General features: G+C 46.3%; 1 protein-coding gene across 1 annotated transcript in view; it reads right to left on the reverse strand.

Annotated features, from left to right (window-relative positions):
- Positions 1–15,075: 15,075 nt before the first annotated feature.
- LOC119402139 (uncharacterized) overlaps positions 15,076–18,846 on the reverse strand; it is a 44,930-nt gene continuing 41,159 nt past the window's right edge. Inside the window, exon 2 of the mRNA XM_037669261.2 lies at positions 15,076–18,683. Coding sequence (XP_037525189.1) covers positions 18,483–18,683 — 201 coding nt within the window. The 3' untranslated portion in view covers positions 15,076–18,482. The remainder of the gene's footprint in view (positions 18,684–18,846) is intronic.

Here is an 18,846-nt window from a genome sequence, read left to right on the forward strand (position 1 = left end):
TGCTGCATGCAGTCCAATAACTCGCTTTCATAACGTCATTATCTATGACATATTTGTGTATGTGTTCTTGTGTTCAAACATCGGTTGGTTTCTGTCACATTTCTTCGTTCTTACATGGTTAGTTTATATTTCTATTCTGTTCTGTTATAACGGGCTTGCTGCGGAGAGGTTCAGGTTTATATTGCCTCGGTTACTCCATTTCTATAGTTTATATTTATTACGATACGTACCCGATTCCTGGCACATCCCACAGAGTGCGTCTTTCATTTATTACTTGTTCCATAATGTAACTCTATCTTTACATATCTCTACATTTCTTCGTCCTCTTCTCAAACATTCGTTGATTTTTCTGGCATTTCTCGCTTCTTAATTTACATTTCTTTTGAATTTTTTTTTGTGTACCCGGGCCTTGGCCACTCTTGCAGAGTTGGTGTGCATGCCACTAAACTATATAGACTGTACATCTACATCTTTTTATCAGCGAATTCCGCGTTTCCGATAACGAATTCAGAGAGCTGTCGTTCCAACCCTCTGTTGACTTATTTATTCACAAAGCTTATCGCACAGCTGCGCGGTTCTACTACGCAGCATGCGCGCCCAACATACGCACTGTGTCCCCGCTGCGAAAGGCCACGTCCCGTCGAGGTACTCCAGCGCTTGAGCGCATGTTGTAGAATGCATATACGCAGCCTCGTCCCATATTAAACATACACTTCATTCGCTCCATTTTTATCTAGGGCATATCCCGTTTTCAAGGCTGTAAACAGACCGCTTTGCTCGACATGCGCGGCGTAGTTTCGTCGGCAGTGTGTACGGGCACACATGTGTTCGCATTATTTGTAAGAGCCATATTTTAATGCGATATACGCGTTGTCGGAGATGGCTGGGCCCCGAGACCGCAGGAGTCCCTGGCAGCTGTGCCAGCGGCAGCGTCCTGCCACGCCCAGGCCAAGGCGCGAACAAACTGGACGCGCTTTAGCTCATCCTCTTTGAGCTTTAGCACTATTCTCGATGATGTACATCACGGAGGTCATCACGGGGCCTGTTTTCTTACATCGCGTATATAATCGCCATTCACCAGCGCTCGGTTTTTTTGGCTGTTCCCCTCAACATGGAGAACCGACGCTCGCCTCACCAGTCTTCGCTATTTTCTCAGCACCCGCTGCGTTAGCTGTTCCTACTACATGTAGAATTGACAGTCACCAGCCTTCGCTTGCTGTGGCGGCAGTTTCCACAGCATATAGAATCTACAGTAACCTCTAGCCTTCGTTTTATTTTGGGAACCCACTTGGCAGCAGTTCTCACTACATGCAGAATTGGCACTCGCCAGACTTCGTTTGTTGGTACCCACTGTGGTAGCAGTTTCCACATGTAGAATCTAGCCACCTCTAGCCTTAGTTTCATTTTGGGAACCCATTTGGCAGCAGTTCTCACTACATGCAGAATTGACAGTCACCAGCCTTCGTTTGTTGGTACCCACTGTGGTAGAAGTTCACACAACGTGTAGAATCTACAGTCGCCCCCAGCCTTCGTATCACTGTGTGCGTAGCACTTTAAGGGCACGGCTTGTCGTCCATCCACGCAGTGTTCAATACAGGCCTAAAAGAGGGGCAACAATGCTCAAAACCAGTGCAAAATAAACTAACAAGGTGTAAAATAGTATAAACTACAGAAATAACCAAGAATTAATCGCCATAATTTACCTAAGATCACGAGAAACGCTTCTGAAACATCCGGCTTTTACCCGCGCCGCGCAGGAGAGGGCGCCGCCACCTCGGCAACAGTGGCGTAGCCAGGGGGGGGGGGGGCTCACCGGGCCCGTGCCCCCCCCCCCCCGCTATTTTTTGCGCCATGGCATACAGAGCTCAAAATGACACTCGATCACATTTGCCTGCACGACTCCCACTTCAGATCAAGGAGGTGCCCTCCCCCCCCCCCTCCCCCCCCCCGAAAAAAATTTCTGGCTACGCCCCTGCTCGGCAAGCGCGCGATTGCTGAGTGAATTGCTGGTTTGCCCGTGCTACGCAGACAAGTGCGGCGAGTTGGGCGGGTTGGGCGGGGAATCGCTGGTTGTGGACGATCCTTTTCTGGTGTCCAATTCCGACTTGGTCGTGGAATTTCTTAGGCAAAACTACTCGGGAGGCTCAAGGGCATTTAGCCTCGACATCGAGGATCTTTACTACTCCCTACCGCAGGCCCCTCTACTACAGAGTGTAAAGGAGTGTATCAGCGATCAAGAGGATGAACATGCGTTCACCACTCGTTCAGGCGTGTCGGTTGAGGGTTTCCTCGAGGTGCTGAGAAGCTACCTGGATGCGACGTTCGTTACGTGGAAGGGAAAAGTTTTCGCTCAGAGATCTGGCGTATGTATTGGGTCTTGTGTAGCGCCCATTCTGAGTACCATATTTCTGGCAAAGATAGACAGGGCTATCCAAAGTAACCTTCTTGATCTGGCGGTCAAAGTCTTTCGGTATGTTGACGACTACTTGGTTTTTGTCGACAAGACCGATTTCAGCAGAAAAATGGTTGACATAATGAAGGTTTTCAGGGAGCAAGGGCAAGGTTTGACCTTCACGTGCGAAGCACCCCGGAATGATACTTTACAGTATCTTGACCTCCATTTGGTCTTTTGCATTGAGAAGATATGCTGGCAATACAAACCAAGATCACAAAAGGGTTTGCTCGACTACCAGTCTGGTCATTCTAGGCTTGTAAAAAACGGAATAGCCTGCTCATGTATCCGGTCTGCCATTTCGAAGTCTTGTCCGCACCTGATGAGCAAAAGCGTGAGTGAACAAGCAGGAAAGCTGCGACAGGCAGGATACCCTGACGCGGTTATAGCAGCTACTGGTGAAAGGGTGCTAAAGAGCGTAAGAGCAGGTGGTTTGCTAGCGCAGGCGGGAAGAAGTGAAGAAAGCCGGCCATTCTCAGTAGTCCCCTACATTCACGGAGTGTCCCACCGCTTCAAGAGAGTGGCGGCGCGCTTTAATGTCAACGTGGTGTTCTCAGCCAAAAATAAGCTGAAGGGGATTTGCCCGAGGCTGCAACATCGTGAGAGAAAGGAAGCGGATGCAAAAGGCGAGTGCACCATGAAACATGGCATGCAGTTCGTGTCATGTGTAAAAGGGGTGGTGTACGAGATCCCCTTCTCGTGCGGTCACGTTTACGTAGGCCAAACTGGCCGTTGTCTCAACATTCGTTTGCGGGAGCACCACAGCTCGTTGAAAGGTGCGCCGTCGACCCATTTGGCCTTGCATAGCCGTCAGTGTGGCTGCAGTCCGATGTGGAAAGAAACCTCTGTGCTTTTTCGTCACAGGGAGAGAGTAACCCGCGAAATAACTGAGGCTTACGTTATCGAAAGACAAGGCTCGAAGTGCGTGAGCCAACCATCACTGCTCCTTCATCAAAAAGAATTTTCGTTTCTTAGCAGGCCTTCGTAGGCCGCACTCGACAGATTAAGGTTATTATTTTTTGCGCAGCCGGCATGGGTGCGTCATTTCGCGTGCGTTCCATATATTCGTCAGATGGGCGTGCGTGATGTGTTGTAATTTCGTTTGTATATTTGATTTACTGGGTTTTCTGTATGATTTGGCATTGCTGGATGACACGTGCGAGATTCCCTGCTTAGTTGATGACTGTAGGCGTGTTCTTGATAAAACATCATGTTTCTTGTAGACCTATATTTGTAAGAGAGCGAGGCGTGAGCTTGCTGCGATTAGAGTTTGTATTTATATTCATGTGCGTTCCCAAATAAACGTGGTTTGAAGTTAGCGCATGTGTTGTCTGCGTCTCTTTCTTGTGGCTCCGTGTTATTGCGCTGAACGTCCCTAGTTATGCCGTGCTACGCAGTTTCTCAGGTTTCATGGCAGTGGAGCTGCATTAAGCACAGGATTGAGAATTACACCAAGACCTACACAAGAACATCATTACCGCGTTATTTAGAGCTGCACCAGGGCCTACGCAAGAACGACATTTTTAGATGCGAAGCAGCTTTTGCTCGGGGCTGTGTCCGGTGGCAGTGGTGGCGACCGCGCTCCTCTGCGCATGCGCCTACTCTCTCTCCCACTCTTATCCTTTATGCAGGTGATCGGTCGCCTTCTCTCCTCTCCTCCCCCGCGCTGCAGCCGCGGCGCAGCCTCTTCTCCCACGTGATGCAGCAGCGCTGCAGCCAAATACAGCCTGTAACCCACTCTCTCCTCTCCCTCCCCCATATCATGTGTATATAAGCACATGCGCTTGGTCGGCTTCCGTCATTCTCGCTTCGCTCCCGTTCAGATTAGTTGTAACGACAACGTCGGCGCCACTCGTTCATTCGGCGCTAACGCTACGTAATGAAACACAAACACTAAATACAAACCTCACACACTAATGGAAACGCCGAGTGAACGTAACGGAAACTTGGTGTGCGCCCCCAATGCTGCTTCGCAGCTAGCCCCTCATGTTTCCCTTGAGTGGGAGATGGTGTAATTTTTTAATGACGATAGTCTTTCTTGGGGAACTTAAACGCAGAAATTTTGGTCTGTCTGTCTGTCTTTCTGTTTGTCTGTATGTCACCCGATTCAGCCACACGGCCAAATTTTAACCACTTGCGGAACGCCCAGCCATCTTGAACTGGTACCGCCGTTCATACTTGTGAACATTGTCGATCAAAATGTTACGCATATCTGAGGCGCAACATCAATACATAAGTATTAGGTAATATGTTCCTTTACTAGAAAATACATAGATACATAATTCTAAAGACCCTCGTGTTTCTTAGGCTGCGTGGAAAATGATAGTGTTTTTTTGAGCTGCACTGCAAATGCGACGCTATGAGCCAGATGCGGCGATTCAACATAGAGGAGGAGGGCTCATGTAGTGGCCGGGAGACGACTATCGTCTTTCGACGACATTTGTAGCGAAGCACGCAGATACGCGGCCAATTTCTGTTACAAACATTATATGTGCAAGCCCTACCGCCAGAAGGGATAAACTGAGCCAAATTACCGCGCATTTCGCTGAAAGCGTTCCATTTTCGCATGTCAGACATTGCCACCGAACTAGTGATGCAGAACTATCGATGGTACTATCGATACTATCGATAGCGGAGTCACTATCGAACTATCGATGGTGAAAAATACTATCGATAGCGCTATCGATAGTAAGAAATTCGATGGTACTATCGATAGCATAAAATCAACAGCGCGTACTCATTGCAGAATAAACTTGGTTCCCCGCGCGCGTGGTACATAGTGTAGCCGTAGGAGCAGGCTGAAGGCCAGAAAGATGACATGATTGTGTTCTTCACCAGAGTGCTTTGCTGACACATGATCATAAAGTCAAACTGTTCAGCTGTAACGGAAAGGAATCCTTTACGTGTGGTGGGACTGCGCGGCTTCAAATTGAGATTGCATTTTATGATTTCAAAATAAAAAAATATAAGTAAGTTAATTGTAAGATGTAACTAGTTGCTTTTGGATACGAATTTATTGATGGATATATTCCGCCATTTTTACGGCGGAAATAATTAATTTCTCTGCCAAAAATTGCTCACAAATTAAGCGAAGCTGGTAGTAGGCTATCGGAAATATTTTGGCAATATGGCCGGCCAGCAACATCATCATTATTCACACCACTATCGATAGTATTGTCAAGTGGTTGTGACGGTGGAGAATGGTGCAGCAAGAGTGTGAAATACGGAGCTCTTTATTTGGGCGAACTTGTGTCCAGACAATCAAAACTCCAAATACAAGCGCTACATGCTGCGCACTGATAGTGGCGGGAGCAGTCGTCAGCCGTTAAGCAATCTGATCATCGGTGGAACGCGTCATCCTTTATACATCAGTCATCAAACCTTCCACCGTTATCGCTGGTGCTTGCGTAAGCTCTCGAATAAACTTGACTATTCGCATTGGGCGCGTAGTCTTAACAGACTGATCTCAAACAATTGTGAAGCTTCTCAAACATTACGGCACGGTCTGCGTCAAACGTTGCTAACAGTCTTTGTGGATGGCTGAACACGAATACGTCAAAACAAAGCAATAATCACGCGTGGCAGTAATATCGCTAGTAATATTAACGATTGCACTACCGATTGCACTATCGATAGTTTGTCGATAGTAGCACTATCGATAGTTTGTTTACACTATCGATAGTTTCAAAAAAACTATCGATACTATCAATAGTCAATTTACCGATAGTTCTGCATCACTACACCGAACGCGAACGTTTGAACATGAAAACAGCGTAAGATGAAAAAAAAAATACTGGTAATAACACAAAAAAGATGTCATGCATGTCATGTGCGCCATGACATATAGACCCTGTCATGGAGCTCTAATGGCGGCTTTATTAACTTGTTGAGTACCAAAAGTTACATGGCATGATAAGAGATTATGAATAAAATAAATAAGTGATCCTAGCACGAAAACCTTGTCATGCATGTCATGTAGGCCGTGACATACATTACCCGGTCATGGAGCTCTAACAGCCACTTTATTAATTTGGTGTCTACGAAACCTGACAAGACATGAGAGGAAGGCACTAACTACTATAACTGTCTGCTCATAACACGAAAATCATGTAATGTACGTCATGTGCGCCATGACACACATGACCAAGTCATGGGGCTTTTTTTATTAGGAGAACGCGGGAATGATTTAGAACATACGTCAGACTATTAATTAAAGTCAACAGCTTCAAATATGTGGTTATTAGAGTAATGAAGGACAATGAAGAGTACAAAGTACTTTCAGTACTGTGCTCAGGGATAGCTCAAAGCTGCCCGTTACGTTGGTGTTGTAGGAGAATGGAAAGTGCCATTCAAGACGAATGTGAACATTTACTGCTGACGTACCCTACCTACAAAAGCCACTGTGCAAGCTCTGGTGCGATGTTTAGATTCTATCTGTGTGTCTAGCTAGCATTACGCGCAACTACCGACTAAAAGCTAACGATCGAAGTACTTCTTTTATTACTTCACATCGCTTAACCTAACATCTCATAAGGAAAGGCAGATACTCAGAAACTATCTACATTTTAAAAAATCACAGCATATCCACGGAGTGAATGATGATGAGTGGGCGAAGCTGCGGAGGTTCATCGGTAAACCGTGAATCTTCCGTGAATTCTGCCCAGTACATCATCACCGACATGAGATCGGGCGCGTTTATACTAAAGGTTCGATGAGTTATGACGACTTGCAGCTCACTTTAATTTTACATGTACGCTGTGAATTTTCATTGTTTAGAAAACCATTGCTTTAGAAAAATTTGGCGTCTTTCGTTAAGCAGCTGGCGTCTTTTCGTTTTGCTTTAGAAACATCTGGCGTTCTTTCGTTCTGCTTTTACAAAACATCTGGCGTCTTTCGTTGGTTTATTTCATCAATCAACGGCGTTTTGAACAAAATTTTTATTGTTTAATCACGCACAGGAGAAATCTCACCAGGCACTACCTTGGAGGTAAACAATGGCTGCTAATGGGAATGAGAGACAGAAGAAGTCGGCTTTTAGCTAACACTTACACTTCTACTTCTACTAACGTTTCCTACTGGAACATGCCAATGGCTGCTAATGGGGAATGAGAGACAGAAGAATTCGGCTTTTAGTTAACGCGCACGCTGCGAATTTTTTATTGTTCAACAACGCACAGGAAAAATCTCCCACCGGCACCACCTTGGAGGTCAAAACGTAAGACTTATTACGGACTACGACTAGCTGCTCACACGAATACCCAAATAAAGTGGCATTTCTGAGGTTTTCACGTGTCAGAACCACCATGTCATTGTGAGGCGCGCAGTACATGAGGGTTCCGGATAACATCGGCCGCTTGGGGTTCTTTAACGTGCACTGACATCGCACACTAGACGTTCCCCTCCGTGGAAATGCGACCGCTGCGGCCTCTATTAAATAAGACGGTGTGCCTGTAAGCTCGAAATTACTGCCAAGAACAAGGAATGAATAACTCCCTACTGTGCAATTGTCAGAGAGTTCGCAATCGCTACTTGGAGTGCCACTATTTAAATAATACATTATGGGTGTGTCCGGATAAGAACGAACCCGAGGCCCTGGTCGCAATGCACGAGTTTGATGACGTTTACTCCAGGCGCGGGTTTTAGACCCTGTACAACGATTTACAAGTTACTTTTGGAACCCGCTGCTGTAGTAGTTCTCACTGCATGCAGCACTGACAGTAACCATCCTTCGTTTTGTGGTCCCTGCTGTGGCAGCAGTTTCTACAACATGTAGAATCACCACGCACCTCCTCCTGCCTTTGTTTATATTTTGGTACGTGCTGTTCCAGCACTATTTAGAATCGACAACCACCTCCAGCTTTGGTTCCTTGCTACCCGCAGTGGCAGATTTCCTCTTTCGTATTCAGAAACTAACATTATATAGTCACTTTTGACCCCAAATAAAATTCTGAAAACACGCCTAAAATAACAGAGAGCTGAGCTAGTTGGTAAGTATTCATGTTAAAGAGACGGGGCGTGCAAACGCAGACACAAGAGAGAAGTCAAGACAGCACAATCGCCGTTTGTGGTGCCTTGACTTTTCTCACTGCGGCATATTGGGCAACGAACATGCCGACGCTGCTGCTCGAACTGCACACGAAGACGGCGTACAAGAATCCATCCTGTTATCAAGAACGGATGCTGCGATGAAAATTCGAGAGATTGCCAATGAAGACATAAAATCCTTGTGGAACACACCAAGTTTACAGCACACACGACTGCATAGACTGGACCCGTGTCGTCGACTTCGGCCTCCGTCCGGACTCTCTCGACTCGAGGCAACGGTGCTTTGTCGACTGTGGCTTGGTGTTGCTTTCACCAAATCTTTTGCCTTCCGAATCGGCATGGCAGAGAGTGCTACTTGCAGCCAGTGTGACAGCGAAGAAACGATAGACCACGTTCTTTGTCGCTGCCCTCGCTACAGCTCGCACAGACTGTCGCTAGCTGCTGTGTTGGCCAGCCTTGACGACAGACCCCTGTCGGAACAGTCAGTGCTGGAATGCCGACCTGAACTGTCTGCACAGCGAAAATCGTTTAAGGCCTTACTGAACTTTTTGCGTGCCAGTGGCCTATTGAATAGGCTTTAGTACTGCCGATCTACAGCTTCCTTTTGTTTATATCTTTTTTTTTATCGCGCGCCTGCTCTTCTCTCCGCTGTCCTTTCCATCTTTCTTTCCCTTTCCCCCTCCCCTTAGTGTAGGGTAGCAAACCGGATGCTACAATTCTGGTTAACCTCCCTGCCTTTCTCTCGTTTTATTATCTCTCTCTCTCTTGACTTTTCTCTTGTGTCCATGTTTGAACACCCTGTCTCTTTAACATGTACTATCACGCTCTTCTCTCTCGGCGTTTCATGTCTTTTCGACGGACTTCGTGTCAGACCAACACCCTCTAGACTTTAAGGCCTGAAGGCTGCCACCGTGACGTCACGAAGCGGCGGCGGCGGTTGCTCGCCACACAGCGAAGGCTTGCGTAGGGACGTCTGCTGTGCGCTTGTCTTGGCCTTTTCTTTCGTCAGTGTTCCTGTTTGGTGCTTAGGAATTCCCTCCCCAGGAGTAAAGGAATTGCGTGCAAATATTTACAATCAAATGAGCCTCACAAATTTTGACATATTTCTTTCTTTTGTGAATAAGTAAAAGACGTGTGTTTGCTCTGAGGAGTATCAAGCACTTAAACCGAGTTTTGCTGAGCTTATGCCCTGTATTTCACCTCGGTAGTAAACAGAAATAGATATATCAAATGTCCAGGAACTTCGCATAATTTTTTTCATCGGTTCTTGGTTATACATCCGGCTGGTAGCACAAACTTGCGACTGATTGATACATCGGCCACAAAAGAGCCCGAACACGTAGTCACACCTCGAAGAAAATCATCTTCGCGTAATGCATTCAGGGAAGTTCGAATAAAAAAAAAAGATTCGTAGGAACAATCTACTCTTCGACCTTAAGTAAAACTGCAAGGTTAACTGCTCGTGCGAAAATACGTAGGCTCCATACATTTGCCTTCTCAAGTTGCGCTTGCCAGTGATAGGGAAACTTATGGGCAGGTAAAAAATGAAACAGAAGAAATCTTACACCAGGTCGCAAGCGTGCTTTATAAGCGAGAACGGGAGACTAATGGCATTTTGTCTGAACAACTTTATTTACAGCGGGGCCAAAGGCACTTCGAGAGCTATTTCTAGCTGAGCGTTTCCAGCTTTCCCTTCTTTGATTTCGATTCAGCTTCTAAAACCATTTCTTGCGGCTAAAGACTTGTATGAGAGGATTCGTGCTGCACTGCAACTCTTGCTTCAGAACCAGCTGTCAAGCATGTCCATCGTCGCAGGTATTAAAATATGACGAGTTGGTTAGGAGCTCCACGGTGAGGTCTGTAACCACTTGGTGCTGTTTCGAGAACTTTAAAGCACTTCTTGTTTCGACGATTGCTCCAGGACTGCATGATTATATATATGCGACAACATTTGCGACAAACAGCGCTAAAAGCAGGATACTTCCACGGTCCATTGCTCTGACGAGGTCAGTGCTTCTCTGCAACACAAACTGAAATTTCTTTATTCACTGTCGTTGCTTCTCTACATTTCTCACTCGAGTTTCTTTAAGGCGGCGTAGACAGCATGCCCTGCCATATACACCAATACCGGGATAATGTCCGTCATGTTTTACAGCGTTTCCTCGGTGGCAACTACGTTGCAGCAAGGCCGTGAACAGTTTGCTTCCCTCTGAAGGTCATGCCATTCCTCATCCTCGTCACTGGCGTTTCTAGAAGTGGCGACCGTCGTACTTCTAATCACGCTTGGAAGTATATGTAGAATATTCTGCAGGAAAACTCACCCTGAGGTTCTGTGAAGGAGTGAAGTTGTCACACGAAATCGCGCGCAGCCATTTTTAGCGCAGCTCCGCATCTTGGAAAATCGAGAAACGCACACCTTGCACTTCAAGTCGTAATTGCTACTGCACTGAAGGACACAGCACTTGTTCGGTTTGACGAATTCAATGCCCCACACACGCTTCAGCACGCACGACGTTCTCGCATTTTAGAAAAAAAAAAACGGCACACTGCACTGACAGAACCGACGTACCACGTGTGGCAGCAAGAAACATACTGACGTGCCGGTGTGCCGCCGCACTACTCGCCTTCCGTCGTTAAATATAGCGCGCTTTTGAGTTGAAAGTTATCTCGCTGGGTGCTGATATTTCATTTAAAGATAACTCTCATAGGGTTATTGCAGGTTTCTTCTGCCGATTGTATTTGTTTATTCAGAAAAATGGCGCGACTTTCTTAATGACGACCAGTGACACGTGTTTCGACTTGTATCCATCCGCGTTTGAGCGGGCCACCGGGAACGGGGGAAACCGGATTCCCGCTGCCGCCGCCGCCTCCACTTGGTGACGTCAGCACTTCGAATGCGGAGAGCGCTTCGGCCTTAGAGTCTAGAGGGTGTTGGTCAGACGCCAACGCAGGGCAGTTGACGTCACATCACTGCTGCGGATGCCCTCGTTTGATCCATCTAAGATAGATATTGGTTGCGATCCGTGCGCTGCCTACCACTGTTTGCCATATTCCTCCGTGCGCCCGTTCATCCTTGTCGCCTTGCTTGGCTATCATGAGCGTTCAGCCGATTTCACCTCGTGTGCGGAGGCAACCGCGGGTACACAGAAACGTGAAGTCCTAAAATGCTCGTATGTACATCAAGATGCGGAGAATCGAAGATAAAGCAACACGTGTGGGACCAGACTGGCGTCAGCTACCCAATTATTTTTATTGCTTGCGGAACGTAAGGCGAGAAACAAAAATCTGGAGGTGACCCTTATTCTTGACTTAGCTGTCTAGTACACTGTTAAACAGATCCCGCTTAAGGTGCTAGCTATAGCCAGGCAGCTACACGAGAAAGGTCTAGTGTCCTGGCTATAAATGGCACAATACGCAGGACATCATTAAGAGTGTAGTGGCACTCGCACCTCGGCGTTCGTGCGCCCTGGTGTATTCCTTGGGTCAACTTTGTGTTTCCTGCGCTGCCGAAGCGAATCTCGGAGGCCACGTAGAAAGAAGCGCGTGGTTGAGCTCTGCGCCGCCAGGTGCCGCAACGATCCCAGCTGCTCGCAATAGAAGCGTCTGCCCTTTGAATGAACTCATTCAATTAATTTTCATTGGTTACCCTCACGGAGGAAGAAATACTTCTTGCTCCGTGGTTACCAATACAATAATTTAGCCCTTATCTTAAGTAAGCATAAGCTCCAATATCGTATGTATACTATAAGTCTATGACTCTTAACTTGAGCCAGAACTATCGAGTTTTATTTTTTAAGACAAATTTTCTGAGTACACGGAAAACCGGAAGTGCTTGTAAGAGAAACAAGAATGTCGCTCTCTGCTCGTGCCACTGAAATGCAACAGTTAGGTAGCGCTGTCGTTATGCTTCCCGGAGCCTTTCATGCTTTAGGAGCCCAAACGGCTCCCTGCAGTATGTAATGAATAAGAAATAGAGTTTTTAGCGGTTGAAGACTTGATTACCGAGATTTATCTTGTTGGGCGTTTCTGCAGAACTAATAAGCACGCGGTGAAGCAGCGGCCATCGACTAGTCTATGAGGATGTTTGCTTCGGGTGCTGGCAATGTGGCAAACCCGATGGCCAGCCTGTTACGGAGAGGATGTGGCGTAAACTACCGTCATGGTTGACTGTCACTGCCACGAGCCCCCTGATGGGGCCCGTAGTATTTACTTACGATGCGTCTTCTTTGGCGGTCGACATCCTTCTTAACCCTTTGCGACACGGCGTTCTCTTATGGAGGGGCAACTCTTGCCTGCCATTTCTGTGCACTGTTGGCAAGGAAGAGACCACAAACACTTACCTAATGGTAAATCAAGGCTCAAGCATCCTTGTTGCCTAAAGTTCCGTTATAGCACTTCTGTTTAAAATATTTTGCTACACACAATTCCTTTGGTGAAGACAGTACCGCGTTTAACGAGATGTCGGACGTGAGGCGTTTCGGCAGGACTTTCCAAATATATTTTTACATTTTGGGGAATCCTCGCTGCCAGCAGATAACTATTACATGCAATTTGAGTGGCTCGCTGAATTCGGTTTCTGACGAAATGTAGCACTAATGAGTGTATAATAATTAGATTATCATTTATGTTGGAATTACAAATAATTGCTGTAAATTACACTATAATTTATTCTAACACTTCCACTTGCTTTAAGTTTGGGCCATGGGCTTTTACCCACGTTTTCCGTCGTTCGGCATTGTGTATGGGGTGCATGTGCTTTGGTATGGGGTAATATATATTGATGACCTATGATCTATTCACAAAACTCAGCGTGGTCACATGGACATCGTGGGGGAAACAAAGCCGCCGGCAGGCTTGCTCGAGATCTTTTCCACCGAGCTTCTCCTGACGCGTGCCTTAGTGAACCAGGAACCAGGAAAGAGACACTGACCCACAGCGCAATATGAAATTCTGCAAGCCCCCCTGGACAGATCGAATAATCTTTCCTCTAGCACACGTGAACCTTAGGAGACTAGAGGAGCACACACTCAGAAGGTTTACAAACAGCCCACCGCGGTGGAGCAGTGGTTACGGTGTTCGGCTGCTAGCTGGCCCGTAGGTCGTGGGTTCGACACCGGCCGCGGCTGTTGCATTTCAATGGAGGCGAAATGCTAGAGGCCCGTGTTCTGTGCGATGTCAGTGCACGTTAAAGAACACCATATGTTTGAAATTACCGGAGCCCTCCACTACGGCGTGCCCCATAATCATATCGTAGCTTTTGCTCGTGAAACCTCACAAATTATTATTATTATTATTATTATTATTATTATTATTATTATTATTATTATTATTATTATTATTATTATTATTATTAAAGTCCCCAAGCAAACACATGGCCATCCCTAGCAACATTACACCTAGAATTAGAAACCGACGACATCTCCGCGGAGAGCTTGTGGTCCGATTTCGTGAAACATGGGCTTGCTAGTTTTTAACCATATGGTAGACACTATCCCTAATCCCCCTTTCGAGCAACGGGAGGCCATCCTCCGCGGCGATGACCCTGGAGGCCTGCTGGTCGGTTCGGGCTCTGGCAGCGGAGGAAACCAGGGGTCGACCGGACCAGAGTTCCTTCTCCCATCACACCCGTGGAATTTTCCGGTCAAGTGAACAAAGGCTGAGGAGGAAAATCTTTTATTGACCCTAGAGTCATCTATAAGGGGAGGTAGTCTGCTAGGCCTTGTCCGTCGGCCACCTCCCCGGATCTATTTATGGCCCGAAGTTGGACCCTCGGGTTGTTGGACAGCAGTATTTTTTCCACGCCACAGGTGAGGGAGAAGAGTTAGGCGGGGTAGGGTCTTCCCTGCAGTTCCAGAGAATATGAGAGAAGAGGGTGGCTATTTTCCCGCATAATGGGCAATGGGTTCTATTGAGGTCAGGGTAGATATGTGAGTAAACGCGCGGGTAGGGAAAGTAATGCGTCTGGAGTCGGCGCCAGGAGATCTGCCGCTTGGTCAGCTTGGGGTGGCGGTCCTGTTTCTCTCGAGGTTTCGTAGTAGGTGGTGATGTCGTTATACGGGGTCAGCGGTTTCCGATTCGGGTTCTCCGGATCGGAGACCCTATGCTGAAAATTTACGGGTAAAACACGGCGCACATGACGAAGGAGCTGGTGTGCTCCGTTTTGTGATTCATGTATTTTTTACCGTGCCATTTCGAACCGTTAACATGTACACCAACCGGCTCAGATGCATCGCTTTGCTAAAGGGCTTTTCATCAGAAATGAACCTTCTCTTTTATATTTAGATATGATAATAGATTTGTATGATAATTCTCACATACTACTTTACTTCAATAGTGCCATTTACTTTCAATTTTATCCCTCATAATAGTGTTTATCGTCGGTGAACCGAGGAATTGAATTTGAAAGCGCAGTTCATACTTACCATACAATGCGTACGAATAAATACTTATTCTTCGCGTAGGTTACTTACGGACAGGAAAAAGGAACTGACTTTAGAACGACCACTCTTTCCGAGCGGTTTTCGTGTCTTACGTGCTCAGCTTACGCAGAGCGAGGCAGATCAGGCAAACATGTTGGAAACACGAATACAGTTTTATTGTAACAAACAAACAAATTACGCGCGTTTAATTTGACAAGTTGAATCTCTCGTGCAATTCAAAGATTTCCGCGAGCTTCAAATCAGAAATCGACAATCGCTCGTTTCGGAACTTATAAAACAAATCCATGACACAAACTTAAAAAAGCAGCCGAACAATCGGCACGCATGCATTTCACACTATACAAACCGAAAAATTTGTATTCTATGTACAGGTATATACAGACCGTGCCAGCGACCTCAACTGTGCGCGGCATATTCGGCGTCTGAAGTTCGCAACAGGAAAAATGTACAGACTGGCGGCCATACAGCACAAGACCGCGCTGACTTGACAATTAGGAACATAGTGTATCACTATTGCATGATAACTACATAGCGCACATTCCATCAGGTAAAGTTTAAAACCAGGGCTAACGAGCTGCATAATTTGTTCGGTATGCTCGTTATACGTTCTGCTAGATTGTGTTACGTCCTACGTACATATCATTAGGCGATTATAGCTAAATTTTTCCAGGGGCTGCGACAGCGATGTTTGGCGCAGTACATCTTCTTCAAAAATAAAACAATTGTAATTTTTCGAAAATAATTGGGATGTAATAATAGCTGTAACAATCAACAAAAGCGCTTGATTAGGTGAGCCAGTTAAAATATCAGCGCTCGTTTCGAATGTCTTAAACACAATGTGTGGGAAATGAAGGCGGGGAGGTCTGCTACTAGTGAGAATTTTGGTGACCTCACAGTGGCGTGCACATTCGAAAACACTTTTGAGTTATGCGAATTTCGCGGTTATTTTATTAACTACATCATATTTTGGACAGCTTAGACAGCGTTCGGATTTCGTCAGGAGTTGCTGCAATTATCTTCGCACCTTTCAACCCTAGTATACGAGTACTAACCCTTATCAATTTACTCGAAAATACCCATTCAAAGTCTGTTATTGTAGGCAAAAGAGAAATGTATCGCCACTGTAACAGCATTAAATGAGCAACGTGCAAAAGTTAACCTGTTCTACCCTTATCTCTGACGTGGATAACATACCTGTTCCCTGCGAAGGCAAGTCGGCAAAACGCAGGAAAGTGTACAGGTGCATATACAAGGTGCAATGTCCACCAGTGACATAGGTCAACTCATTGATAACCATGGGCAGAATTGATATTCACGCCTTCCCTGGTTGCATTTAAGAACATTATGCGTCATAAGCGGACTTGACTGGCCATACGATAAGTAAAGAAATAACCGTAACGGTTCGCTTAGTGATGGAAAAACAATACAAAAAAAAAAACCAGTTGCATAACATCAATCACGTGCTCGTTGAGGGGTCGTTTCAGAGGGGCCGATGCTTCTGGCGCAGCAGCAAGTGCTTGTTTCCAACGTGTCTACATTGCTCTTCCTCGTTTACATTGTGTGGCGCCGTTGCAGTGTATCAGTGAACCCGCACTAAATCAGCCTTGAGGTACCACGGCACGTAGTTTCAGGTATACTGTGGATTGCTATCGCAATGTCGCTTCCGGGACTTTTATAATTTCCTGCAATATTTACTACACTGAATTGTGGAGCTGCGATCGATCAACCACCATGGCAATGTTATCACATGGATTTGCTAACTCTTCGTGCTTGCGGCTTCGAACGCACTTGTGGCATTGTTTAATTTTTTTGTTTCGGCTTTTGCTTCGGATAGAAGAACGGCTCCTTGCGAAATTTGTGAGCTGATTTGAATTGGTGAGTCTCATAGGGTCAAGGTGGCGAAGTTGTGCAGCGGAACTTTCGCTCAACTTCGTCAACTTCGTCTTACGACAAAGCGGCTGCAGGCAACACTGAAGCGCCATGCGTAGCAGCTCCCACAGACATTAGCGCCAGAGCGTATAATTATGAAACTCTATGCCAGGCCTATGCCACATAAAAGATTTCTCGCTTGAGCTTTACGCAATTTGACAAGGACAAAGAAGCGCAGGTTACTTATTCTCCGGTGCGACAGTTTCATGCCGGTTATAGTGCTCGAAGTTGCGCTGCTTTTACAACAATATAGACGGTATTATAATATCACTGTCACTGCCCGTGCTTCTCGTTTGGGGGCAACACTGCCATGCTTACCTTTTTTTTTGTTACTTATTTCGTGAACTCGGAGAAATAATGCGCGACCCGTTCTTCGCCAATAAAGATTCAGGGTACTGAAAGTGACTTGAGTTTTTATGACCACTTGATAAGTAGGTTTCTCACCTATGACTTGCCTTTTGCTTATTCTCGGTCAAATTTCGCAACAGGATTGTATTTTCGGGCTGGTGTCGTTGACGATATTTCGAGGCAAGCTGACAGCCTAAGCCCAGAGAGCAGCGGTATACGACCGGGCGATGCTTTATCTGCAGATGACACGGCTGTGCACGTAGACATTAAAACGTTTGCTGCAGTAGATATGCGAGTATGGCAAAATGTACGCGCGCATGTGCAAAGGACAGATAAGGAGTCGAAACGACCACATCCTAAGGACGCTCCAAGCCCCGCGCATTGCATCAAATAGACTGAGGAAAAAAGATAGCGTCTTGGATGACGCAGTGATAAGACGCGTGAAGTAGAGTTCTGTGAAGAAAAAAATGAAAACTGCAATAAAGATAAGTCTCAGGTAATGGCAAGGAGCGATAGGCACAGAAAAAGTTGGCGCTTTGAGGAGGTTCCCAAAACAGCAGTTTAAGCGGGTGAATAGAAAGGCTGTCGATATCAATATACGGGCAACGCAACATTAGGACAGCATAACGCCACGAAGTCACATATTGCGACAGGCATTATGTTTGGATACATTTCGGTCTAATATCGAGGCAAACGTTTTTATGAACAATACAATACGTAGAATCACAGTAAACGTGTGCCGGAAGGCAGCAAGTATATCGTACAGACATGATAACTTAGGTGTAAAACATTAGAAAAGAATTAAGGAACTACTCACATCGTTGTCGTAATTTCGGTCACTATCGTATTTCTCTACATGTGAATGTGGTTAAGTTGCATGAGAAGAAGCTGCGCTGCCTAGAAAGTGTACTCAGGACTTGAAGAGAACAAGTATACAGCATCGCTGAGAGAAGTAACTCGCAGTACTAGAACGCGATAACTCTTAGCACTGAGATCCACATAGCAAGGGGGGAGGGAGGGACGACAGGTGGTCAATGACTAAACACAAATGTTTAACGATTATTCTGCAACCCTTTAAGCTTATAAATGAACCGTTGCTGGTATAGTTATGGTTCACTGACAGCCGAACATGAGGTGTCATATAACGGAGACGTCGCGTGACGTGACGTCATACAGAGATGTCGTCGTACAGTTCTGGGGCGCACAGTTCAGAGGGAAAGCGCTGTATAAGCACGGTGTCACGTGGAGTGGTGGAGGGCGGGGGGGTGCTATTGCATGTACATCTGGGCGCCGTGAGACCACGTGACGGGCTCCGTCCACGCCGACCAGGAAGACCGGTGCGACGTCGCCAAGTTGGGCTCGGTGGGGAATGACGTCACCAGGACGGGCGAAGAGCACAGGGCCCCCAGGCTGACGTAGCGACAGGCCTTGATGACGGTGCGTTTAACCATCTTCTTCGGAGACGTCTTCTGCGAGGACGAAAGAAAAGAGAGAGAGAGAGAGAAATAGAAGTTAGATCACTGCACGGAATAGAAGCAGGGTGGAGAAAACAAAACAAAGAAATTAATCGAAGAACTTGAACAAACCACAGTGACAACATAGAACAGGCGATCGCCTTGTTGAGTAGGAAAT

This window comes from Rhipicephalus sanguineus, chromosome 8 (genome assembly GCF_013339695.2).
Source record: "Rhipicephalus sanguineus isolate Rsan-2018 chromosome 8, BIME_Rsan_1.4, whole genome shotgun sequence".
Taxonomy (NCBI): domain Eukaryota; kingdom Metazoa; phylum Arthropoda; class Arachnida; order Ixodida; family Ixodidae; genus Rhipicephalus; species Rhipicephalus sanguineus.